Source organism: Dendrobium catenatum, unplaced genomic scaffold (assembly GCF_001605985.2).
Source record: "Dendrobium catenatum unplaced genomic scaffold, ASM160598v2 fragScaff_scaffold_574, whole genome shotgun sequence".
NCBI classification, from domain to species: domain Eukaryota; kingdom Viridiplantae; phylum Streptophyta; class Magnoliopsida; order Asparagales; family Orchidaceae; genus Dendrobium; species Dendrobium catenatum.
The window spans coordinates 990,905-1,017,317 of record NW_021319036.1 but is presented as its reverse complement, the minus strand read 5'-3'; the positions used below and the strand labels follow the sequence as shown (position 1 = coordinate 1,017,317).

Here is a 26,413-nt window from a genome sequence, read left to right as displayed (position 1 = left end):
CTACACAAGCTTCTTTCGTTCCATTAGTTCATGCATCAAATTTCCAATCTCCTCATAAGATGACCCTCCCTTATCCATAGCTCTTTTCGCCATCTTGCCAAGCTCCTTCGCCCTACTCCTTCTCTCCTCAGCCTCTATTCCATCCCCCATCAACATTCTAACAGCTTCAGTAACTGCTGCAGCCTCCACAATCGGCCTCATCTTTGCATTAGAAGTGTACACTTTTGAGCCCACCATTATCCCAACCTTCAATATATCTACCAAAAACTTTTCATTATAAAATTGATCTGCATATAATGGCCATGTCACCATCGACAGCCCAGCACTAATCCCTTCTAAAGTAGAATTCCACCCACAATGAGTCACAAATCCTCCAACCGCATCATGATTTAGTATCAATAGTTGTGGGGCCCATCCTTTTATCACCATCCCTACGTCTTTAATTCTTTCTTCATAACCCTCTGGAATCCAATCATTGCCCTTATCTCGCACCACCCAAACAAATGAATGCATTGATGCCTCGAGACCAAGTGCTATTTCTCTCAATTGTTCTACCGACAAAAAGCCCCCACTTCCAAAGCAGATGTACACAACCGAGCCTACTGATCTTTTTTCAAGCCATTTCAAGCACTCATCAACAGATGATGAATATTCCCCACCTCTTGTTGACTTGTTGATCACCTCCTTGTTGCATAGATAAACTGGGCCAACATTCCATGCCCTTCCCTTCATCTTGCAATAACGATCCGCATATTCAGACTCAAGCTCATAGAAACTATTCATCAATGTGCCATAGTTCTTGGATTCCACCTCTTTCCCCTCCCTAATTGTTTTCATGATGATCTCATTTCGTGTTATTGGTAAGTTGTTGTGGTTTGGGACTTGTGTTTTTAACATCTCTATTCGATGTGGGAGGTCGGGCAGGACAAAGGACTCGACATTGTCCGTTAGTAGGTTGCGCCTCTTGAAAGCACTTCTGGCGCAGACCGCAAAGTTGCTGTAGCCATGAAAGGCAAGCCTACAAATACCTCTCGCGATTGCAACATGGTATGTCCATGGAAAGAATACGTCAGTAATGACACAGTCGGGACTGAGATCTCTTAGCACAGAGTCAAAAGGGTCGCAGAGCGAAGACATAGCTTTCAAGAACTTAATGTGTTGGTCTTCAGAATGAATCAAGGATTCATTCTCGCACCCGTCGGGGAGGCCGAATTCGGCAACAGGAAAAGCGATGATGTGGAGATGAACAGAGTCATCAATATTGGGGCGGATAATGGTGGCATTAACGGGAGTAGTGAGGAGGGTGACGCGGGCACCACGAGCGGCTATATATATATATATATATATATATATATATCAGTGGTATATATAAAAAGTAAATACAAAATGTTTAAAATTTCTTATATTTAATTTGTGATGAAAAAAAATTAAATATTTATTGAAGAAATATTCCAGAAAGTATATTTAATATTCATTTAGTCCTTAACAACACAATAATAAGCCTTTTTATGTTTGATTACTTGCTCTTAATATGAAGATTCAACAAGAAACTGCGAGTGTATTATCTTAGCATTTTTTAAAGAACCAACACACACTATAGAACTTTTATGAGAAAAGGGCATAATCGCGTGCATGATCTAAATAAAATAATTAGTCTAATGGATGTAGTTGGCAACGATGGTATTCTTGAGTGATGGAGATCGAAATATCATAGTCTAGTGAAGGTCGAAGAACCATAATAAATTGGTGTCGATCAAACAATGGTTTGGTAACAATGTTCCTCTGGAGGTTTAACAATTAGTATTGGTCAGTGCATCAATAATGGATATCAGACAATTGTCTGGTGATGGTGGTTTAATAGTGTTCTAATAGTGAAGGTCAGAGGCTAATCATCTTCAAACCACCTCTTTATATATTTTTAGGAGTGGAAATCTTCATAAATATAGAGCCAAAAATTCGAAGTACTTAATGGGACGGATAATATTAATCACACCATCATAGGACATTCTTTTAAAATTTGAGTGTCTTAATGATGTTAAAATTAGTTGATTTTGAGCTTGTTGGACTCGTCTTGACATGATCCTTACTTTGACTATAAGCATACAAGATTTGACAAATATTTGGTCCTTTAATTAGTGTGCCAAAGTTTTTGTTATTATTAAGGCATTTTTATGATTGAAAATTTATTATATGATTTGCGAGATCATTTATTATTAGAGATATTAGTGCATTGACGTCTAACTTAAATTGTGGCTCTACAGCAAAGAGTCAAAGTTAGTGCTGATTATCTACATCATTCTTATAAGCGATAGTGTACATTGACATTGCTATGGCCAAGAGATAATGGACAGAGGACTTTAGGTCAGACAATCATAATTGGATGACTATAGTTTAAAGACTATAGTCGATAATGATGATCACATGATTATTCTTGACTGATAGAGATCAGAGGAGTGGCATTGTAAGTGATGGTAGGTTACAAAGTAAGCAAGCATCGGTGTAGCCGAATGATAATAGTTAAAGGACAATAGGTCAAATGATAGGTAAAAAGTGATAACTTTGTTTATTAAGCCAATAGTTAATGACTATCAATTATTGATTACCCCAAAATATTGTGATAGCTAGAAATCTTACTTGTTTATTGTGACTTCTGAAATGCATGTTATTGTAATATGTTCATATTATTGTACGAATTTATTATTACTGCATGAATTTACTGTTACTGTATAATTTTATGGCTCCATCTACTAGACTATTAATGTTACTGTTAAGGACATCGATATTGCTTGATATTACTGATTCATTGTACTGATACTAAGCATGTGACATACTGAGCATGTAAGATACTGATTTAATACTGATATAAACTACTTGAATATTATGTGTACACTCATATATGAATTTACTACATCGATCTGAGATCGATAGTTATTTACTGATGCTTTAGTTTTACCGCTTTATACGATTGATTTATTGCCTAATTGAAGATGCACTAATAATATGACTGGTTTATCGACTCGACACCCATACTGGTTTATTGGTTTTCCCACCGTACTGCTTTACTGGATTTTATATGTTACTATTTTGACTACTAGCATGCATATTACGCATTTGCCTTGTGTTGGATTTTATAAGATACTGATTTTATATGTTGGTCTTCATAATGAATCAAGGATTCATTCTCGCACCCGTCGGGGAGGCCGAATTCGGCAACAGGAAAAGCGATGATGTGGAGATGAACAGAGTCATCAATATTGGGGCGGATAATGGTGGCATTAATGGGAGTAGTGAGGAGGGTGATGCGGGCCCCACGAGCGGCGAAGATCTTGGCCATATCGACCATAGGGAGCATGTGGCCTTGAGACATGAAAGGGAAGAAAAGCATATGGAGATGATCGGCTTTGGACCCCATAGCTGAGCAAGATTGGGGTCTTGGATGGTGGGAGGCTCATATTGTAATGAATGTGATTCCATAACCAAATTACTTCCATTTACGAATTTATCGTCATTGCTAACGGATTGCTAACGGAACTTTACAACTGATGGAGAAATAAAAGGACAAAGTCTAGCAGTAATTTAGGGCTTTTTCATTTCCATTATTTATTTCTTTATTTATGTAGGATAAATATGATATTCTTAATTAATTTTAAATTATATATATATATATATATATCAGTGGTATATATAAAAAGTAAATACAAAATGTTTAAAATTTCTTATATTTAATTTGTGATGAAAAAAATATTAAATATTTATTGAAGAAATATTCCAGAAAGTATATTTAATATGCATTTAGTCATTAACAACACAATAATAAGCCTTTTTATGTTTGATTACTTGCTCTTAATATGAAGATTCAACAAGAAACTGCGAGTGTATTATCTTAGCATTTTTTAAAGAACCAGCGCACACTATAGAACTTTTATGTGAAAAAGGCATAACCGCGTGCATGATCTAAATAAAATAATTAGTCTAATGGTTGTAGTTGGCAACGATGGTATTCTTGAATGATGGAGATCGGAAAGTCATAGTCTAGTGATGAAGGTCGAAGAACCGTAATAATTGGTGGCGATCAAACAATGGTTTGATAATAGTGTTCCTGTGGTGGTTTGACGATGACTATCGGTCAGTGCATCGATAATGGAAATCAAACGATTGTTTGCTGATGGTGGTTTAGTAGTGTTCTAATAGTGAAGGTCAGGGGCTAATCATTTTGAAACCACCTCTTTATATATTTTTAAGAGTGACAATCTTTAAAAATTTAGAGCAAAAAATTCAAAGTACTTAATTGGGTGGATAATATTAATCACCCGGCCATAGGATATTCTTTTAAAATTTGAGAGTCTTAATGCTGTTAAAATTAGTTGATTTTGAGCTTGTTGGATTCATCTTGACATGATCCTTATTTTGACTAATAAGCATACAAGATTTTACAATTGTTGGTTCTTTAATTAGTGTGCCAAGTTTTGTTATTATTAAGGCATTTTGATGATTGAAAAATTATTATATGATATGCGAGATCATTTATTATTAGTAACATTATTGCATTGACGTCTAACTTAAATCATGGCTCTACAGCAAAGAGTCAAAGTTAGTGTTGATTATGTACATTGATCTTATAAGTGTTAGTGTACATTGACATTGTTAGTGATAGTACATTAAAAATTATAGCAGGTATTGCTATGGCCAAGAGATAACGGTCAGAGGACTTTAGGTTAGACAATCATAATTGGACGACTATAGTTTAATGACTACAGTCAATAATGACTATAAGATGATTTTTCTTGACTGATAGAAATCATAGGATCATAATCTAGTGAAGAAGGTCAGAGGATGAGAATCAATTTGTGGGGGTCCAACAATTGTTTTGTACTAATATTCTTGTGTTTGTTTCACGAAGACTATCGAGCGGTTGCTTGATAATAGAAACCAAGCAATGATCATGGTTTGATAATGGAGGTTGAGGGTGGTGGTTCGAAGAATGTGATTAAATATTTAAATATCTTTAATTTAGATCAAATTAAATAACTTGGATAATTTTAAATATAGCTTGTCATATCATTTTATATATTTAAAATGGATAAGACCTAATAAAATAGCATTTGAAACTAAGAGACAAAACTCAAAAGTGGAAGAACATGATGCATGGCTACCACGAAGTGTGCTGTAATTGGTTGTATGCATGACTTAAATGGAGTTTTATAATGTGAGACAGTGAGATGCTTGTTATGATAATTATATTTAAAATGATGTATGGATATAAAAAAATATTAGTTATATATAAATATATATTAAAATCCATTTTATCAAATATTATTTTTAAATATTTTTATGATCATTTAATTTTTTATCTAGCAAGCTTTTAAACAAAATTAGTTTTGATAAGACGAATGTAATGACATAAAAAGTATTTTATTAGTGTTTAAAAAAACTCGAATATAGGTGAAAATTTCTTTATGGGGAGACCAAATACTAAGGAGTCCAATATAAATCTTGGTGCTAACGTAAAGAGTCATAGTTAATATTGATGGTGTACATCGATCTTATAAGTAATAGTGTCTATTTGACATTATTTGTGATGGTAGGTTACAAAGTAAGCAGAAATCGGTGTAGTTGGATGACAACAGTTAGAGGAAAATAGGTTAGACGGCGGGTAAAGAGTAATGACTCTGTTTAGTAAGCTAATAGTTAACGACTATCGAATACAAATTACCAAAAAATATCGTAATAGCTAGAATTTCTTACTTGTTTATTGTGACTACTAAAATGCATGCTATAGTAATATTGTTCTTATTATTGTATTAATTTATTATTATTGCACGAATTTACTGTTACTATATTATTTTACTGCTCCTTCCACTAGTCTATTTGTGTTATCGATATGGACATCGATACTATTTGATATTACTATTTTATTGTACAGATATTAAGCATGTGACATACTGAGCATGTAAGATACTGATTTAATACTGATATAGACTACCTGAATATTATGTGTACACTCATTATGATTTTACTATATTGATCTGAGTTCAATAGTTATTTACCAATGTTTTAATTTTACGGCTTTATACGATCGATTTGTTAATTGATTGATGTAGTAATAAGATGATTGCTTTATCATCTTGACACCCGTATTGGTTTATTGGTTTTCCCACCGTACTGCTTTATTGGATTTTATATTTTACTGTCTTGACTACTAACATGCATATTGCTCATTTGTCTTGCGTTGAGTTCAGTTGTGGGATTAATATTTGTTGGACTCTTGAGCTCATTATATGAGGTTTAGATGAAAAAGTATTAAAAAAATTAATTCTTTCAAATTAAATTTTGGGGCATAACATCAAGAGTTGTCTAATGATGGAAGTTTGGTAATGGTTTGATGGCGAAGGTCGACTACTAGTGTGGTGGTGGTTTGACGGAGGAAGACAAGCAAGGGTCTGCTAGAGCTATGTGATTCTTCGAGTCTCTAAGTTCTCTTAAACATCCATTCCTTAACCCAAAATGTAAAGAGAAGGCCAAATTATATACTTTTAAGAGTGATAGGTTTCATAAATATAATAAAAAATTTAGAGTGTTTCATCAAATGGCCTATATTAATCACCCTATCATAGGACATTCTTCTAATTATATACCTTGGTACTTAAAATTTTATATATCAAACGCCTAAACATTGATGGCAGTAAACAATGAACCTTCACAAACACCATATCTCATAAACACCACTTCTCTATATCTTCCGATCGCGATGTAACAATCCTAACTATAATGGTCATTGCCTTTCTCTTCATGGCTATGGAAGGGAAACCATGCAAGTTTTTTCTTTTAGTAGCAAATCAATTTGCTCCACTACATAGCTACTTAGAATGGGTGGAAAGGTGTAACTCCAAAAATCTCATCAATAGCAAAGGTCTTTGCTTCCTGCGTTCTGCTCAATGGCAAAGAGAAGTATAGATGAGCGCATAAATAATATATATAATTTTAAAAATTTAAGAGTAAATTTGGGGTTCTTTTTCAACAAAATATATATTTTTTAGAATGAAAATAAAAAGTAAAATATGTTATGTTATTTTTCAAATAAATTTTAGGAAAAAAAACTAAAAAAAAAAAAATTAAATTAAACTAATCCTAAACCATTCTTGAAAATTTGTGTAAAATTTTTAAAAAGCATCATAAAATAAAATTGACTATCTTTCTGGTTCTTTTTACTCATGCTTGAATTGTATAATGATTTTTATTGAAATTAAAATTAAAGACTTTTTTCAAAGATCATCAACTTATTAATAATTAGAACTCATTAAATAAATAAACTCATTTTTTCAGAGTAAAACTAAATCTCACAACAATTTGCAGAAAAAAAATGATAAACCATTTAAATAAGAAGATAATTAAAAACTTTCGTGAGAGAACATTTAACCAGGCATTAATTTGAAAGAAGGAAAAAAAATCCTTGAGCTAAGCTTCACATGCTTACACATGCTTCTTTCGTTCCATTAGTTCATGCATCAAATTTCCAATCTCCTCATAAGATGACCCTCCCTTATCCACAGCTCTTTTCGCCATCTCGCCAAGTTCCTTTGCCCTCCTCCTTCTCTTCTCTGCCTCTATCCCATCCCCCATCAACCTCCTAATAGCTGTTGTAACTGCTGAAGCCTCCACAATTGGCCTCAACTTTGCATTAGAAGTGTACACCTTTGGTTCTTTTTTCAAGCCATTTCAAGCACTCATCAACAGATGATGGATACTCCCCACCTCTTATTGAGTTGTTGATCACCTCCTTGTTGCATAGAGAAACTGGGCCAACATTCCATGCCCTTCCGTTCAGCTTGCAATAAAGGTCCACATATTCAGACTCAAGCTCATAGAAACTATTCATCAACGCGCCATAGCTCTTTGATTGCCCCTCTTTCGCCTCATTAGCTGTCTTCATGACGATCTCCGTTTGCATTCTTGCTAAGTTGTTGCAGTCCAGGACTTGTGTTTTTAACATCTCTATTCGATGTGGGAGGTTGGGCAGGACAAAGGACTCGACCTTGTCATTTAGCAGGCGACACTGCTCGAAAGCCCATTTCGCACAAAATGCGAAGTTGCTGGTGCCATGAAAGACAAGCCTCAAAATACCTCTCGCGATTGCAACATGGTTTGTCCATGGAAAGTATATGTCAGTTACGACACAGTCGGGCCTGAGATCTCTAAGCACAGAGTCAAAAGGGTGGCAGAGCGAAGACGTAGCTTTCATGAAGTTAATGTGTTGGTTATTAGAATGAATAAATGATACATTCTCACACCCGTCGGGAAGGCTGAATTCAGCAGAGGGAAAAGGGATGATGTGGAGATGAACTGAGTCATCAATATTGGGACGGATAATGGTGGCGTTAACGGGAGTAGTGAGAAGGGTGACGCGAGCACCATGAGCGGCGAAGATCTTGGCCATGTCGACCATAGGGAGCATGTGGCCTTGAGCCATGAAAGGGAAGAAAAGCATGTGGAGATGATCGGCTTTAGAGCCCATAGCTGGGAAATGGCTCGAGAGCAAGATTCTATGGGTCTCGGATGAAGGGAGGCTCATTTTGTAGTGAATGTGATTCCATAACCAAATTATTTCAATTTACTAAGTTATCTTCATTGCAAACGGAACTTTACAACTGATGGAGGAATAAAAGGACAAAGTCTAGCATTTATTTAGGGCTATTTCATTTCCATTATTTATTTTTGTAGAATGAATATGTCATTCTAATTTTATTTTAAATTTTAAATCATAAATTTTAATTTATTAGTGGCATATATAAAAAATAAATACAAAATTTTTTGAAATTTCTTATATTTAATTTGTGATGAAAAGAATATAAAATATTTATTGAAGAAATATTTCTCAAAATATATTTAATATTCTTTTAGTCAATAACAACGACAACAATATGTCTTTTCTGTCTACATTACTATGTTATGCAGCTGATTTTACTCTCGAATGGAAGGCTCGTTTTAAAAGTGTTCACATTTGAGCTCATCTTTATCCCGACCTTCAATATATCTACCAAAAGCTTTTCATTATAAAATTGATCAGCATATAATGGACATGTTACCATAGACAACCCCACACTAATTTGTTCTAAACTAGAATTCCACCCATATTGAGTCACAAATCCCCCAACTGCATCATGATTTAGTATAACCAGTTGTGGGGCCCATTCTCTTACAACATCCCTACATCTTTAATTCTCTCTTCATAGCCCTTTGGAATCCCTCATTCCAGATCACCCAAACAAATGGATGTCTTGATGCCTCGAGCCCAAGCGCCATTTCACTCAGTTGCTCAACCGAGAAAAGGCTCATACTTCCAAAGCACATGTACATGACCCAGCTTGTAGGTCTTTTGTCAAACCATTTCAAGAACTTATTAATAAACGCTGCATACTCCCCTCCTCTTGTTGATTTGTCTATTATGTTCTTGTTGCATAGAGAAAATGGGCAGACATTCCACAACCTTCCCACCATCTGGTGGTGGTGGTATGTATATTCAGACTAAAGCTCAAAGAAACTATTCATCAACGTCCCATAGTTCTTCACTTCCACCTCCGCCACCTCCTTAAGTGTCTCCATGATAAACTCCTTTGACATTCCTCCTAATTTGTTGAAGTCTATGATTTGGATTTTTAACATCTTAATTCGATGTGGGAGGCCGGGCCAGACAAAGGACCCAACCATGTCTGCTGGTAGGCGGCACTGCTGTGAAGCACTCATGATACAGGCTAAGAAGTTGCTAGTGGCGTGAAAGACAAGCCGCAAAATACCTCTCATGACAGCAACATCATATGTCCATGGAAAGAATAAATTAGTTACGACACAGTCGAGGCTGAGATTTGCAAGCACGGAGTCAAAAGGGTGATGAAGCAAATAGTTAGCGTTCATGAGGTTGACGTGTTGGTCATCAGAAAGGATGAAGATGTTGTTCTCGCACCCATCGGGGAGGCCAAATTCGACAGTGGGTAAAGGGATAATATGGAGATGAAGAGAGTCATTGACATTGGGGCGGATAATGATGGCATTAACGGGAGTAGTGAGAATGGTGATGCAGGCACGACGGGCAGCCAAGATCTTGGCCATGTCAACCATAGGGAGCATGTTTCCTTGCACCATTATAGGGAAGAAAAGCATGTGGAGATGATTGGCTTCGGAGCACATAGCTGGATAATATATGGCTATTTTGCAGGGTACTATGTTATGTGGTTGATTTTACTCTAGAATTGATTGGAAGGCTCATTTTATAGTGGATGAGCGAGTGCTCAATTATTAGTAAAGATTCCTTAGCCAAATTATTTCAATTTAAGAAGAACATAATGACTTACAGTGTTTTTAATTCATCGTAGGCTTGACTCAAATGGCTTTCCATAAACAGATATATTTAAGAAAAAATCTAATGACTTAAAAAATATTTTATTTGAGTTCAAATATACTAAAACCGAACAATTGAAAAGTGGGGGCCAACTCATTCTTTTTTTTCTTTTAGTTGCTAACTAATAATCATTCATGTACAATTAGGTCAATTGGGTATCCAAAGCTGATTAATTATACTAAAAAAAATATACAACAAGAAAAAATATTATTTTATTTCTATAATCAATATTTAAATTCTACAATAATAGCTTAAAATAATATGTACAATAGACATTATAGGTTATAAAAGAATATATTTAACCAAAGAACTTAAAATAAATTCAAATCCATCAATATTTAATGTTAAAATAAGATGATTTTGGGCTCATTGGATCGCCTTTACGTGACACTTGATTTGAATATGAGTATACTGTTTAGTGATATTTGGTGGTTGTATGTTGTTTTTATTATGAAACTTTGGAAAAGATGATCTTCATCATTAGTAAACTCTTTAAAGTTCCACATCCTCGTCATTAGTAAACTCTTTCAAGTTCCCCATCTTTAGCAAACTCCAAGGACCACTTGGATACTACAAATTTTGCATATCATGTTCACTACTTGGCCACTTTGTCGAAAGAGCCACATTTTTAGATATTAATGCCCCTTATTATAAAAGGTGTCGTTTTTTTTAGAGTAGCAAACACCTAATCTTTGATGGCGGTCAACAATGGATCCTCACCATCACCGTACCTCATAACACCACTTCTTTATATCTTTAGATCATGATGTAACAATCCTAGCTATGATGGTCATTGCCTTTCTCTTCATGGCTATGGAAAGCGAACCATGCAAATTTTTTTCTTTTTGCAACAAATCATTTTGTTTCCCTACTTTGCTCCACTTCATAGCTCCTCAAAATGGACGGAAGGGGGTACACGTAGCAATCATCGACTCATCAAAATTACTACTATGTTCCATGTCATCTTCCTAGCAAGAGAGATTTCATGTATTCCAAGAACTCCTTTATGGCATTGCCCTCTACCTAAGGCAACCCCTCACATATAAATCAATTACATTTTGACATTACTCATGTCATCTCACTATGGACATCTCTAATTGGTGAATAATATTTATGGGGTTCTTTTTTGAAAAATAGATATGTTAAGTCTTTTTTCAAATGATTTTTAGGAAAAAAATAAACAAATTCAATTAAACTAAGCTTCGATTTGGACCCATTTGGGTTCAGATTGGACCGATTTTATTAACTTGGATTTGTCTCTTCAAGACATTCAGTAGGACTATAAGTTTATTGAAATTGAAGTTCAGATAGTGCTGATTTAATTTTGGTACTTTTTAAATTAAATATACCTAGAGATTCGTGCTAAATCAAGGCAAATTTTTATGAGATATCAAGTAGTCTTATTTATTTTAACTTATTTATACTCATTTTTTTAGTCACTAAATATATTCAACTTAATTTCTCATTATTAAAAAAAAATTAAAGCTTCTTAATAATTTCGTAATTGAAATTGAAGCAACACTAACAAAAACAAATTAACTAGGCATTAATTTTAAATGAAGAAATAAAATTCCCGAGCTAAGCTACAAATGCTTCTTTAGATGCATTAATTCATTCATCAATTTTTTTATATCCTCATAAGATGAGCCTCCCTCATTCACAGCTTTTTGGGCCATCTCCCCAAGTTGTTTTGCTCTCCTCCTCCTCTCATTTGCCTCCATCCCATTCTCCATCAACCTTCTAACAGCTATCTCCACTGACGCAGCCCCCACAATTGGCCTTGTCTCTTTATTAAAAGTGTTCACCTTTGAGCCCACCATTACCCCAACCTTCAATATATCTACCAAAAGCTTTTCATTATAAAACTGATCAGCATACAATGGCCATGTTACCATCGGCAACCCCGCACTAATCCCTTCTAAACTAGAATTCCACCCACAATGAGTTACAAATCCCCCAACCGCAGCATGATTTAGTATCACTAGTTGTGGAGCCCATCCTCTTATCAGCATCCCTACCTCTTTGATTCTCTCTATATACCCCTTTGGAATCCAATCTTCACCCTCATTCCGCACTACCCAAACAAATGAATGTCTTGATGCCTCAAGCCCAAGCGCCATTTCTCTTAACTGCTCAACCGAGAAAAGGCTCCCACTTCCAAAGCACATGTACACCACTGAGCCAGTTGGTCTTTTGTCAAGCCATTTCAAGCACTCGTAAACAGACACTGGATACTCCCCACCTCTTGCTGACTTGTTGGTCACCTCATTGTTGTATAGAGAAACCGGACCGACATTCCACGCCCTTCCTATTATCTTGCGGTAGTGGTCAGCATATTCAGTCTCTAGCTCATAAAAACTATTCATTAATGTGCCATAGCTCTTTGATTCCACCTCCGCCGCCTCATTAAGCGTCTCCAAGATGAGCTCTAATGGTGTTCCCGCTAATTTGTTAAAGTCCATGACCTGGGTTTTCAACATCTTTATCTGATGTGGGAGACCTGGAAAAACAAAATACTCATCCTTGTCTGCTAGTAGGCGGCACTGCTTGAAAGCCCTCATAGCGCAGATTGCGAAGTTGTTTGTGCCGTGAAAGACAAGCCGCATAATACCTCTGGCATTGGCAACATGGTATGTCCATGGCAAGAACATGTCAGTTACGACACAGTCGGGGGTGAGATCTCTAAGCACAGAGTCAAAAGGGTGGCGAAGCGAATAGGTAGCTTTGAAGAAGTTTGTGTGTTGGTCATCAGGAAGAATGAAGGAGTGGTTCTCGCACCCATCGGGGAGGCCGAATTCGGCAGAGGGAAAAGGGATGATGTGGAGATGAACAGAGTCATCGATGTTGGGGCGGATGATGCTGGCATTAACGGGAGTAGTGAGGATGGTGACGCGGGCACCTCGGGCGGCAAAGATCTTGGCCATGTCCACCATAGGGAGCAAGTGGCTCTGCGCCATGAAAGGAAAGAAAAGCATGTGAAGATGAGTGGCTTTGGAGCCCATAGCTGGATGATGGCTTGAATGGAGTGGAGGCTAATTTTATAGTGGATAAGAAAGTGTTTAATTACTCCAATTTATGAAGCTATCGTCATCGCTGACCAATGGTTAAAACAAACTGATGAGGAATAAAAAGGATAAAGCTGTTAAGAATTATTTTAGGGCTATGGCGGTGCAATTATTTATTTATTTGTTTTGGATGAATATGATGGTTTAAATTTTCTATTTAAATAGTATATTACAAAATTGAATTTGTAAGGAGTGTACATATATAATAAATCCAAAAAATTTGAAATTTCTAATATTTAATCTGAAATGAAAAATTATAAAATTTTTGCATAAAAATATTTTGAACTGTAGTCCTTATATCTAAGATAATATATATCATAATAAAAATTATCTTTTTTGGATAATTTTTTAAATTTCTTATATTTAATTTGTGATGAAAAGAATATATAATATTTATTTAAGAAATATTTCAGAAAGTATATTTAATATTCAATTAGTCAATAACAACGACAATAATAAGTATTTATAATATTACAAGGCCCTTTTATGTATATACTCTTTTCATATTCTGTCACTAAGTGAAATGTTATTTAGTTATAATAAATGAATTAAATTTAATAAAGCTTGTTTATAATCATAGTTATGGCGTGGTCTTTTTATGTCTGATTGCTTGCTCTTAATATGAAGATCCAGCAAGAAACTCAGAGTTTATTATCTTAGCATTGTTTAAGGATTCAGCACACACTATGGAACTTTTATGTGAAAAACCTATAAAAGGGCATGACCGCGTGCATTATCTAATTGAAATAATTAGTCTAATGTCTGTAGTTGGCAATGATGGTATTCTTGAGAGATGAAGATCGAAAAGTCATAGTCTAATGAAGGTTGAATAACCATAACAAATTGGTGGCCATCAAAAAATGATTTGGTAACAGTGTTCATGTGGTTGATTGTTTGACGATGACTATCAGCCAGGCTTCGCTAATGGATATCAAACAGTTGTATGGTGATGGTGGTTTAGTAGTATTATAATGGTGAAGGTCAGGGACTAATCATCCTCAAACTGCCTCTTTATATATTTTTAAGAGTGACAATCTTCATAAATTTAGAGCAAAAAATTCAATGTACTTAATTGGGTGGATAATATCAATCACCCTTTCATAGGACATTCTTTTAAAATTTGAGTGTCTTAATGATGTTAAAATTAGTTGATTTTGAGCTTGTTGGACTCATCTTGACATGATCCTTATTTTGACTAATAAGCATACAAGATTTTACAATTGTTGATCCGTTAATTAGTTTGCCAATGTTTTTTGTTATTATTAAGGCATTTTGATGATTGAAAAATTATTATATGACCTGCGAGATCATTTATTATTAGTGACATTATTGCAGTGACATCTAACTTAAATCCTGGCTCTATAACAAAGAGCCAAAGTTAGGGCTGATTATTTACATCGATCTTATAAGTGATAGTGTACATTGACATTGTTAGTGATAGTACATTAAAAATTATAGCAGGTGTTGCTATGGCCATGAGATAACGGTCAAAGGACTTTAGGTCAGACAATCATAATTGGACGACTATAGTTTAATGACTACAGTTGATAATGATGATCATATGATTATTCTTGACTGATAGAGATCAGAGGATCATAATCTAGCGAAGAAGGTCAGAGGATGATAATCAATTTGTGGCGGTCCAACAATTATTTTGTACTAATATTCATGTGTTTGTTTTATGAAGATTATCGAGCGTTTGCTTGATAATAGAGACCAAGCAGTTGTTTAATGATCATGGTTTGATAGTGGAGGTTGATGATGGTGGTTCAACGAATGCGGTTAAATATTTAAATATTTTTAATTTAGATCAAATTAAATAACTTGGATAATTTTAAAATATATGTTGTCATATCATTTTATATATTTAAAATTGATAAAACCTAATAAAATATCATTTGAAACTAAGAGACAAAACTCAAAAGTGGAAGAACATGATGGCTACCACGGAGTGTGCTGTAATTGGTTGTATGCAGAACTTAAATGGAGTTTTATAATGTGAGACTAAGGATGAAGCATATTATTTTACTGCTCCATCCAATGGACTATTACTTTTATCGATATTGACATCAATACTGTTTGATATTACTGATTCATTGTACTTATACTAAGTATGTGACATACTGAGCATGTAAGATATTGATTTAATGCTGATATAGACGACGTGAATATTATGTGTACACTTATATATGATTTTACTACATTGATCTGAGTTCGACAATTATTTACCAATGCTTTGGTTTTATCGCTTTATATGATTAATATATTGCTGATTGATGATGTACTAATAAGATGATTGTTTTATCGATTCGACACTTGAACTGGTTTATTGATTTTCCCACCGTACTGCTTTATTGGATTTTATATTGTACTGTTTTGACTGCAAACATGCATATTGCTCTTTTTCTTTGCGTTGAGTTCGACTGTAGGATATATTACTTGTTAGGCTCTTGAGCTCATTATATGTGATTTAGATGAAAAAATATTTTTTAAAAAAAATAATTCTTTTGAATTAGATTATGGGGAATAACATCAAGCAGTTGTCTGATGATGGTAGTTTTGTAATGGTTTGATGGTGGAGGTGGAAGGCTAGTGTGGTGGTCGTTCGATGGAGGAAAATAAAGCAAGGGTTTGATGGAGCTATGTCATTCTTCAAGTCTCTAAGTTCTCTTAAACCTCAACCATTTCCCCCGCCACCCAAAATGTAAAGCGAAGGCCAATTTATATAGTTTTAAGAGTGACATGCTTCATAAATATTAATCATCCTGTCATAGGACATTCTTCTAAATTTAAGGGTCTAAATAATCTTAAAATTTGATGATTTTGGACTTATTGGATTCATCTTGAGAGATTTGGAGGTTGTATGTTCTTTTAATTAATGTCCTAAAGCTTTTTTATTATGAAACTTTGGAAAAGTTGATGCTCATCTTTAGTAAACTCATTAAAGTTCTCCATCTTTATACTTAAAATTTTACATATCAGGTTTGCTACTTGGCTACATTGTTGAAAGACCCACCTTTTTAGATAATAATGCCCTTTATTATAAAGGGTGTCATTTTCTCTAGAGTAGCAAACGCCTTAGTCAACAATGGATCCTCACCAACACCACTTCTCTATAGCTTCTGATCGCGATGTAACAATCCTAGCTATGATGGTCATTGTCATTCTCTTCATGGCTATGGAAGGGGAACCATCCAAGTTTTTCTTTTAGTAGCAAATCATTTTGTTTCTCTTCTTTGCTCAACTTCATAGCAACTCAAAATGGGCAGAAAGGTACTGTAACCCCAAAAATCTCCCCGCCCCCCCGTATTGTACTGTTTTGACTGCAAACATGCATACCCCCCCCCCACATAGAATTCATTGACTCGTCAACATTTCTACTATGAACCATGTCATCTTCCTCGCAAATGAGACCTCAACAATCCCATTAACTACTATTGACTATGAGTTGCCTTAAAAAGCCTCTATGGCATTGTCCTCTACCTAAGGCATCTCGCTATGGACATCACTGATTGGTGAATAATATGCCATGATCTAAAGGCCTATCTTTGGTTCATATTTCATGATAACAAGATATACCATAGTATTCATATGAGCTATCATATTTTTTGGCACTAAGGAAACATCAACATTGGTGCCCCATGACCATCTCTAATGACATTGACAACTTGCCAAGTATATTAGGGCATCTCCAACCGAAAATCTCATTTTTAACTCCAAAATGTCGTGAAACTAAAAAATGTTGTGATTCATCTCCAATCGAATTCTATTTTGCCCTGTAACGATCGTTCTCTTCTTTCGCGCGTTTTTTCTGCAAATTCGGTAGAGACCAAAAATGGCAAAGATGAACAGTACAACATCAATATTGACATCACACTGTCCATCCGCAATGAAATGACGTAAGAATTACCGCTCGGTTGGTGCAACAGAAGAACGGAAAACAGTTATTTGCCGTTCCATTGGAGATGCTCTTAGCTCGTGCCTCTTGATCCCATTCCCAGTCCTCATTATCTCCATTATCAAACAGTTATTTGCCGTTCCTTCGGAGAAAGAGAAAAGCGGGAGGGTTTGTTTCAAGAGGGGTTTGTGAGGTGGGAAAAGAAATCACTGTATCTTAAATTATAAGAGTAATGTCAGTTCACTGAACGACCTATACAATAATATCTTACTCTTTCAAAGATCTTTGCTTCTTGCCTTTCGTTCCACGGGCAAAGATGAGGGCATAAATAATATAAATAATTTTAAAAATCTAAGAGTAAATTTGTGGTTCTTTTTCAACAAAATTTATATTTTTTTTGAATGAAAATAAAATATAAAATATGTTATGTTATTTTTCAAATAAATTTTAGGAAAAAATAAACAAAATTAAATTAAACAAATCCTAAACCAGGCTTGAAAATTTTGTGTAAAATTTTTAAAAAAGTATCATAAAATAAAATTGGCTATCTTTCTTATTCTTTTTACTCTTTTTTTTATTCTTTTTACTCATGTTTGAATTGTATAATGATTTTTATTGAAATTAAAAAGATTTATTCCAAAGATTATCAATTTAAAAATAATTAGAACTCAATAATTAAATAAACTCGTCTTTTCATAGTAAAACTACATCTCCCAACAATTTGCAGAAAAAAAAAATGATAAACCATTTGAATAAGATGATAATTAGAAACTTTAGTGAGAGAACAATTAACTAGGCATTAATTTGAAAGAAGAAGAAAAAAAATCCTTGAGCTAAGCTTCACATGCTTACACATGCTTCTTTCGTTCCATTAGTTCATGCATCAGATTTCCAATCTCCTCATAAGATGACCCTCCCTTATCCATAGCTTTTTTCGCCATCTCGCCAAGTTCCTTTGCCCTCCTCCTTCTCTTCTCTGCCTCTATCCCATTCCCCATCAACCTCCTAATAGCTGTTGTAACTGCTGAAGCCTCCACAATCTGCCTCAAATTTGCATTAGAAGTGAACACCTTTGAGCCCACCATCACCCCAACCTTCAATATATCTACCAAAAACTTTTCATTATAAAATTGATCTGCGTACAATGGCCATGTCACCATCGACAACCCCGCACTAATGCCTTCTAAACTAGAATTCCACCCACAATGAGTCACAAATCCTCCAACCGCTTCATGATTCAATATCACTAGTTGTGGGGCCCATCCTTTAATCACCATCCCAATGTCTTTAATTCTCTCTTCATATCCCTTTGGTATCCAATCATTGCCCTTATTTCGCACCACCCAAACAAATGAATGCATGGATTCCTCAAGCCCAAGTGCTATTTCTCTCAATTGTGCCACCGAGAAAAAGCTCCCACTTCCAAAGCAGATGTACACAACTGAGCCTACTGATCTTTTATCAAGCCATTTCAAGCACTCACTAACAGATGTTGCATACTCCCCACCTCTTATTGACTTGTTGATCACCTCCTTATTGCATAAAGAAACTGGGCCAACATTCCATGCCCTTCCCTTCATCTTGCAGTAAAGGTCCACATATTCAGACTCAAGCTCATTGAAACTATTCATCAACGTGCCATAGCTCTTTGATTGCACCTCTTTCGCCTCATTAGCTATCTTCATGATGATCTCCGTTCGCGTTCTTGCTAAGTTGAAGTCCAGGACTTGTGTTTTTAACATCTCTATTCGATGTGGGAGGTTGGGTAGGACAAAGGACTCGAGCTTGTCAGTTAGCAGGCAACACCGCTCGAAAGCCCATTTCGCACAAGCCGTGAAGTTGCCGGTGCCATGAAAAACAAGCCTCGGAATACCTCTCGCGATTGCAACATGATATGTCCATGGAAAGAATATGTCAGTTACGACACAGTCGGGCCTGAGATCTCTAAGCACAGAGTCAAAAGGCTGGCGGAGCGAAGACGTAGCTTCCATGAATTTACCGTGTTGGTCATCAGAATGAATAAATGCTATATTCTCACACCCGTTGGGGAGGCCGAATTCGGCAGAGGGAAAATGGATGACATGGAGATGAATAGAGTCATCGATATTGGGATGGATAATGGTGGCGTTAATGGGAGTAGTGAGAAGGGTGACGCAGGCACCACGAGCGGCAAAGATCTTGGCCATATCGACCATAGGGAGCATGTGGCCTTGAGCCATGAAAGGGAAGAACAGCATGTGGAGATGATCGGCTTTAGAACCCATAGCTGGGCAATGGCTCGAGAGCAAGATTCTATGGGTCTTGGATGGAGGGAGGCTCATTTTGTAGTGAATGTGATTCCATAACCAAATTCCTTCAATTTACTAAGTTATCGTCATTGCTAACGGAACTTTGCAACTGATGGAGGAATAAAAGGACAAAGTCAAGCATGAATTTAGGGCTATTTCGTTTCCATTATTATTTTATTTTAACTTGTATATTATAAATTTTAATTTATCAACGGTATATACAAAAAATAAATACAAAATTTTTTAAGTTTCTTATATTTAATTTGTGATGAAAGGAATATAAAATATTTATTTAATAATAATTTTAGAAAGTATATTCAATATTAATTAGTCAATAACAACTACAATAATAAGTCTTTATTAAATTACTTAGGATCAACTACATATATCTTATGTCTCCATCTTATCTTATTAAGAATCAAATTTATATTTAAATTTAATAAAAAAATTATTTTTATACTTTCTAACCATGTCTTTTGATCTACTTCTATTTTTTTAATATAAACTAGATCTAATACATATTCTTTCCTAACAGGATCATTAGAAGGCTAACTTTTCAGGTGACCAAATCATCTAAGCTGACTCTCTCTAATTTTATGTGGGATCATCAGAAGGCTGACTTTTTACGTGACCAAATCATCTAAGGCGACTCACTGTAATTTTATGTGTAATTGGAGCTACTCCAACCCTTTTACATATATACTCGTTTCACATTATGTCTCTAAGTGAAATGTTTATTCAGTTATAATACATTAATTAAATATAATAAATATTGTTTTTCAATCTTAGTTATGGCGTAGGGTCTTTTTATGTTTGATTGCTTGCTCTTAATATGAAGCTCCAACAAAAAACTAAGAGTTTATTATCTTAGCATTGTTCAAAGATCCATCACACATTGTAAAGCTTTTGTATGAAAAATCTAGAAAAGGGAAAAACCATATGCATCATCGAATTGAAAAAATTTCACTAGTTTTTGCTATTTATTACATATGACACTCTTCTTCATGGGAAGGCATTCAAACAACTTAGTGAACAGCCAATGTATAAAACATATTGCAGGATGGAAGTTGGAAAAGCTTCATTGTATAAAATAAATTGTGGAAAGAGACACATTTCTAGATACTAATACCATCTATTACAAAGAGTGTCAATTTCTCTAGAATAGCAAACGCCTAACCCATGATGGCAGACATCAGTGGATCCTTTCCAACACCTCATGACACCACTTCTCTATAGCTTTATATAGCAATGTAACAATCCTAGATACGACATGAAAATCCGACCCGGACCCGTCCCGGAAAATCCGGGTTGGACCCGACCCGATTTCAAAACGGGTCGGGTTCGGGTTCCAGAAATTGACCCGTTTAAAAAACGGGTCGGGTTCGGGTTGACCCGGCGGGTTGCCGGGTCAACCCGCCAACCCGTTTAATTTAAAAAAAAATTCAAATTCCAGGTCTCTGCCCGCTGCCCCCGCCCTCTGCCCGCTGCCCCGTCGCCACGCGTGTTGCGCTGCCGCGCTCGCGCTAATGTACATAACCGAGCCTGTAGGTTTTTTGTCAAGCCATTTCAAGCACTCGTTAAAAGACGTTGCTTACTCTCCTCCTAATGTTGACTTGTATCACCTCTTTGTTTCATAGAGAAACTGGGCAGGCATTCCACACCCTTTCCACGCTCTTTGTTGCATAGAGAAATTGGGCTGGCATTCCACACCCTTCCCATCTTCTTATGGTGGTGGTCAACATATTCGACCTCTAGCTCATAAAAACTATTTATCAATGTGCCATAGCTCTTCAAATGCACCTCTGCTTCTTCATTAAATGCCTCTAAGATTAACTTTAATGATGTTCATGCAAATTTGTTGAAGTCCATGACTTTGGTTTTTAACTTCTCTCTTTGGTGTTTGAGTTCGGGCAGGACAATGGACTCGAACTTGTCTACTAGTAGGCAACCCCGCTCGAAAGCAATCATGGCACAGAGTGCGAAGTTGCTCGTTCCATGAAAAACAAGCCTCACAATACCTCTTCCGATTGGATTATGGTATGTACATGACAAGAATATGTCAGTTATGACACAATTAGATCTGAGATCGCTAAGCACGGAGTAAAAAATGTGGCAAAGCGAAGAGGCGGCTTTGAAGCGGTTGTTGTGTTGGTCATCATAAAGAATGAAGGAGTTGTTCTCGCACCTGTCAGGGAGGCCAAATTCGACATAGGGAAACGAGATGATGTGGAGATGAGAAAAGACATCAAAGTTGGGCGGATAATGGTGGCATTAACAGGACTAATAAGGATGGTGACGCGGGCACCACGAGCAGTGAAGAACTTGGCCATGTCGATCATGGGGAGCACGTGGCCTTGCACCACGAAAGGGAGGAAAAGCATGTGGAGATTATTGGATTTGGACCCCATAGCTGAACAATTGCTGGATAGCAGTGGAATGGATTGGAAGGCTCATTTTATAGTGGATGAGAAAGCGCTTAATTATTAGTAAAGGTTCCATAACAAAACTATTTCAATATATGAAGCTTATCGTCATTGCTGAGGAACAAAAGGACAAAGTTTAGCAATAATTCAGGCCTATTTCGGTGTAATTATTTATTTATTTATTTTGGATGAATATGATATTTCAATTTTTATTTTTAAATAGTATCTTTGAGAGGCCATATAATTTTTGTATTTAATGAGATCAATTTCGCTAAATTTTTTTTATTATTAAGACATTTTTATGATTAAAAAAAATTTTATGATCTACAAGATCATTTATTATTAACGATATTATTGTATGGACGGATAATTATGTACAACGATCTTATAAGTGATAGTATACATTGACATTGTTAGCTATAATAGATTACAAATTATAGCTGGATTTAGTGTAGCCAGACGATAACAGTCAGAGGACTGTAGGTCAGACGACCATAATTGGACGAAAATAGTATAATGTCTACAGTAGACAATGGTGATCAGATGAATATTCTTGACATATAGAGATCAGAGGATCATAATATAGCGAAAAAAAGTCAAAGGACAATAAGCAATTGGTGGAGGTCCAACAATGGTTTGGTACCCATATTCTTGTGATGGTTTGACGATGACTATCGAGCTGTTGTTTGAGAATAGAAATCAGGCAATTGTTTATGATGTTTATGATGGTGGTTTGATAGTGGAGGTCGAGTGTGGTGGTTCAACCGAGGTAGGTAAATATTTAAATATATTAAATTTATATCAAATTAAATAACTTGTATTATTTTGAAATATATGTTGTCATATCAATTTATATTTTTAAAATTGATATGACCTAATAAAATAACAGTTGAAATAAAGGCATCATGTGGGACGGCTTTCTTACTATTTTTCATAAAACAATTTTCTAGTATAAAAATTATATTTTATATACAAGTAGAAAATTGCTTTAAAAAGTAAAAAGAAAGTCGCCCCAAATAAAATCTAAGAGGCAAAAGTGAAAGAACATCATGACTTTGACAGAATGTGCTTTAATTGGTTGTAGGCTTGACTTAAATGGAGTGTTATAATGTGAGATAGTGAGATGTTTGTTATGACATTGATATTTAAAATGATGTATGGATGTAAAGAAATATTAGTTATATTAAAATATATATTGAAATACATTTTATCAAATATAGTTTATAAATATTTTTATGATCATCTAAATTTAGAGATAGCAAGTCTATAAACAAAATTAGTTTTTGATAAGACGAATATAGTGGCATAAAAAGTATTTTATTAGAGTTCAAATAGACTCGAATATAGGTGAAAGTTTTATGAAATTATTTGAGAGGCCAAATAAATTTATAATCTTTGGCACTTAAGATTAGAAATTAGAACGAATACATGATGAACTAAATTTAATGAGATCATGCATTGTCACTCAATTTTGTTACTATTATGACATTTTAATGACTGTAGTTGGCAACGATGGTTAAAAGATTATTCTTGAGTGACGGAGATAAAAAAAACTAAAATCTAGCGATGAAGGTCGAATGACCATAATAAATTGGTGGCGATCCAACAGTGTTTTGGTAATGATGTTCATGTGGTGGTTTGAAGATGACTATCAGACTGTGTTTTGATGTTCTTGCCCGCTAGCAAACTCAGAGTATCACTCGAATTCTATAAATTTTTGCTACCATGTTAACTATTACAAAGGGTGTCATTTTCTTTAGAATAGCAAAGGCCTAACCCATGATGGCAGTCATAAATAGATCCTTTTCAGCACCTCATGAAACAACTTCTTTATAGCTTTATATCGCGATGCAACAACTATTACTAGCAATTTGCATAAAAAGTACTTTAGAACCATTTAAATAAGTTGCTAATTTAAACTTTAAGTGAGATGCAAACATTTAACTACACAATAATTGTAGACAACAATAGCTAAGCTACACACGCTTCTTTCGATCAATTAATTCATTCATCAAATTTTTGATCTCCTCATAAGATGACCCTCCCTTATCCACAGCTCTGTTGGCCATCTCCCTTAGTTGTATAGCCCTCCTCCTCCTTTCATTTGCCTCCATCCCATCCCCCATCAATCTCCTAATAGCCATCTCCACTACCATAGCCTTCACAATTGGCCTCGTCTCCATATTAAAAGTGTTCACTTTTGAGCCCACCATTATCCCAACCTTCAATATATCTATCAAAAGCTTTTCATTAAAAAATTGATCCGCATACAATGGCCATGTTACCATCGGCAACCCCGCACTAATTCCTTCTAAACTAGAATTCCACCCACAATGAGTCACAAATCCCCCAACTGCATCATGATTTAGTATAACTAGTTGTGGGACCCATCCTCTTATCAACATCCCTACATCTTTAATTCTCTCTTCATAGCCCTTTGGAATCCAATCATTGCCCTCATTCCGCATCACCCAAACAAATGGATGTCTTGATGCCTCGAGCCCAAGCGCCATTTCACTCAATTGCTCAACCGAGAAAAGGCTCATACTTCCAAAGCACATGTACACGACCGAGCCTGTAGGTTTTTTGTCAAGCCATTTCAGGCACTCGTTAACAAACGCTGGATACTCCCCACCTCTTGTTGACTTATCTATCACCTCTTTGTTGCATAGAGAAACTGGGCCGACATTCCACACCCTTCCCACCCTCTCGCGGTTGTGGTCTGCATATTCAGACTCTAGCTCATAGAAACTATTCATCAATGCCCCATAGTTCTTCACTTCCACCTCTGCCGCCTCCTTAAGTATCTCCATCATGAACTCCATTGGCGTTCCTGCTAATTTGTTGAAGTCTATGATTTGGGTTTTTAACATCTCTATTCGATGTGGGAGGCCGGGCAAGACAAAGGACTCAACCTTGTTTGCTGGTAGGAGGCATTGCTGTAAAGCACTCGTGGCGCAGGCTAAGAAGTTGCTAGTAGCATGAAAGACAAGCCTCAAAATACCTCTCGCAGTAGCAACATCATATGTCCATGGCAAGAATAAATCAGTTACAACACAGTCGGGGCTGAGATCTACAACCACGGAGTCAAAAGTGTGGCGAAGCGAATAGTTAGCTTTCATGAGATTGACTTGTAGGTCATCAGAAAGGATGAATAAGTTGTTTTCGCACCCATCGGGGAGGCCGAATTCGACAGTGGGAAAAGGGATGATGTGGAGATGAACAGAGTCATCGATATTGGGGCGAATAATGGTGGCATTAACAGGAGTAGTAAGGATGGTGACGCGGGCACCATGGACGGCAAAGATCTTGGCCATGTCGACCATAGGGAGCATGTGGCCTTGCATCGTTAAAGGGAAGAAAAGCATATGGAGAGGATTGGCTTCGGAGCACATAGCTGGATAATGGCTGGATCGCAGGATACTTTGTTATGCGGTTGATTTTACTCTGGAATGGATTGGAAGGCTTGTTTTATAGTCGATGAGCACTTTGGATGAGCAAGTGCTCAATTATTAGTAAAGATTCCTTAGTAATTGCTGACGGAAGGTTGGTCAGCTTCTTCACCGAACTAAATTGATGAGGAATAGAAGCACACCGTTCAGCATTAATTCTAGGCTATTTTGGTGCAATAATTTATTTAATTTTTTTAATGAATATGATATTTAAGAAATTATATATACTCCTAATAATTTTAAAATTTTAAAATATTATTTATAAAATTTTTTAAATATCATATTCATTAAAAAAAAAGTATATATATTATTTATAAAATTATAATTATATATAGGATATATATCCCGCCTGCCCCGCGCCCCGACTGCCCCCGCACTGCTCGACTCTGCCCCGCGACCATGCCACGTACCCGGGCAGCCTGCCTGCCCCGCATCGAGCCCCACTCATGACATCTCGCGTCGCGTGACCACTCAGTCCGTACCCGAGCAGCCTGCCTACCCGCCTGCTGTCGATGCTGCACCGCTGCCGGCCTACCTCGACACCGCGCGGGAACCCCAAAAATCAAACCGAAGTGAGTAAGGTCGGGTTAACCCGAACCCGAAGCAGGTCGGGTTAACCCGAACCCGAAGCAGGCCGGGTGCGGGTCTGAAAAATTGACCCGTTTGTGAAAACGAGTCGGGTTGACCCGAACCTGAATAGTGTTGGGTAAATTACGTGTTCGACCCGAATCTGACCCCGTGACCCGAAATTAACAGGTTTAATTTTTAATTCATTGTAGGCTTGACTTAAATGTCTTTTCATTGTAGGCTTGCTATCATGTCATAAAATATATATTTATATGATTGCACTAGGTGTATTATGATTTGAATTGAAAGTTTTGGCGAAATTATTAT

The 26,413-nt window shown here is 35.9% G+C and overlaps 6 protein-coding genes across 6 annotated transcripts; all 6 read right to left on the bottom strand.

Annotated features, from left to right (window-relative positions):
• LOC110095981 (scopoletin glucosyltransferase-like) lies at nt 1–3,412 on the bottom strand. Its single transcript, XM_020821721.1, has 2 exons — nt 3,230–3,412; nt 1–1,236 (listed from the first exon to the last, which is right to left on the bottom strand). Exons 1-2 carry the CDS (start codon nt 3,410–3,412, stop codon nt 1–3), a joined length of 1,419 nt encoding a protein of 472 aa, XP_020677380.1.
• A 4,058-nt stretch (nt 3,413–7,470) lies between these two features.
• Nucleotides 7,471–8,512, bottom strand: LOC110095980 (scopoletin glucosyltransferase-like). The gene is made up of 2 exons (XM_028694813.1): nt 7,753–8,512; nt 7,471–7,700 (listed from the first exon to the last, which is right to left on the bottom strand). Exons 1-2 carry the CDS (start codon nt 8,510–8,512, stop codon nt 7,471–7,473), a joined length of 990 nt encoding a protein of 329 aa, XP_028550646.1.
• A 1,010-nt stretch (nt 8,513–9,522) lies between these two features.
• LOC110095979 (scopoletin glucosyltransferase-like) lies at nt 9,523–10,182 on the bottom strand. Its single transcript, XM_020821719.1, has one exon. The coding sequence runs from the start codon at nt 10,180–10,182 to the stop codon at nt 9,523–9,525; it is 660 nt and encodes a 219-aa protein (XP_020677378.1).
• Nucleotides 10,183–11,915: 1,733 nt separating this feature from the next.
• On the bottom strand, nt 11,916–13,443 carry LOC110095990 (scopoletin glucosyltransferase-like). The gene has a single exon (XM_020821732.2). The coding sequence runs from the start codon at nt 13,393–13,395 to the stop codon at nt 11,977–11,979; it is 1,419 nt and encodes a 472-aa protein (XP_020677391.1). The 5' UTR covers nt 13,396–13,443; the 3' UTR covers nt 11,916–11,976.
• A 4,593-nt stretch (nt 13,444–18,036) lies between these two features.
• LOC110095991 (scopoletin glucosyltransferase-like) lies at nt 18,037–19,620 on the bottom strand. The gene has a single exon (XM_020821733.2). It carries the CDS (start codon nt 19,618–19,620, stop codon nt 18,205–18,207), a length of 1,416 nt encoding a protein of 471 aa, XP_020677392.1. The 3' UTR covers nt 18,037–18,204.
• Nucleotides 19,621–23,863: 4,243 nt separating this feature from the next.
• LOC110095969 (scopoletin glucosyltransferase-like) lies at nt 23,864–25,521 on the bottom strand. Its single transcript, XM_020821704.2, has one exon. It carries the CDS (start codon nt 25,460–25,462, stop codon nt 24,044–24,046), a length of 1,419 nt encoding a protein of 472 aa, XP_020677363.1. The 5' UTR covers nt 25,463–25,521; the 3' UTR covers nt 23,864–24,043.
• Nucleotides 25,522–26,413: the final 892 nt, after the last annotated feature.

Excerpts from the sequence above, each read along its gene's own strand:
- LOC110095981 (XM_020821721.1), bottom strand. The coding sequence starts at position 3,412 with ATGGGGTCCAAAGCCGATCATCTCCATATGCTTTTCTTCCCTTTCATG. Across the intron at positions 1,237-3,229 it reads ATGACTCTGTTCATCTCCAC|ATCATCGCTTTTCCTGTTGC; the intron begins ATCATCGCTTTT and ends GTTCATCTCCAC.
- LOC110095980 (XM_028694813.1), bottom strand. The coding sequence starts at position 8,512 with ATGGGCTCTAAAGCCGATCATCTCCACATGCTTTTCTTCCCTTTCATG. Across the intron at positions 7,701-7,752 it reads GATCAACAACTCAATAAGAG|AACCAAAGGTGTACACTTCT; the intron begins GTGGGGAGTATC and ends GCTTGAAAAAAG.
- LOC110095979 (XM_020821719.1), bottom strand. The coding sequence starts at position 10,182 with ATGTGCTCCGAAGCCAATCATCTCCACATGCTTTTCTTCCCTATAATG.
- LOC110095990 (XM_020821732.2), bottom strand. The coding sequence starts at position 13,395 with ATGGGCTCCAAAGCCACTCATCTTCACATGCTTTTCTTTCCTTTCATG.
- LOC110095991 (XM_020821733.2), bottom strand. The coding sequence starts at position 19,620 with ATGGGTTCTAAAGCCGATCATCTCCACATGCTGTTCTTCCCTTTCATG.
- LOC110095969 (XM_020821704.2), bottom strand. The coding sequence starts at position 25,462 with ATGTGCTCCGAAGCCAATCCTCTCCATATGCTTTTCTTCCCTTTAACG.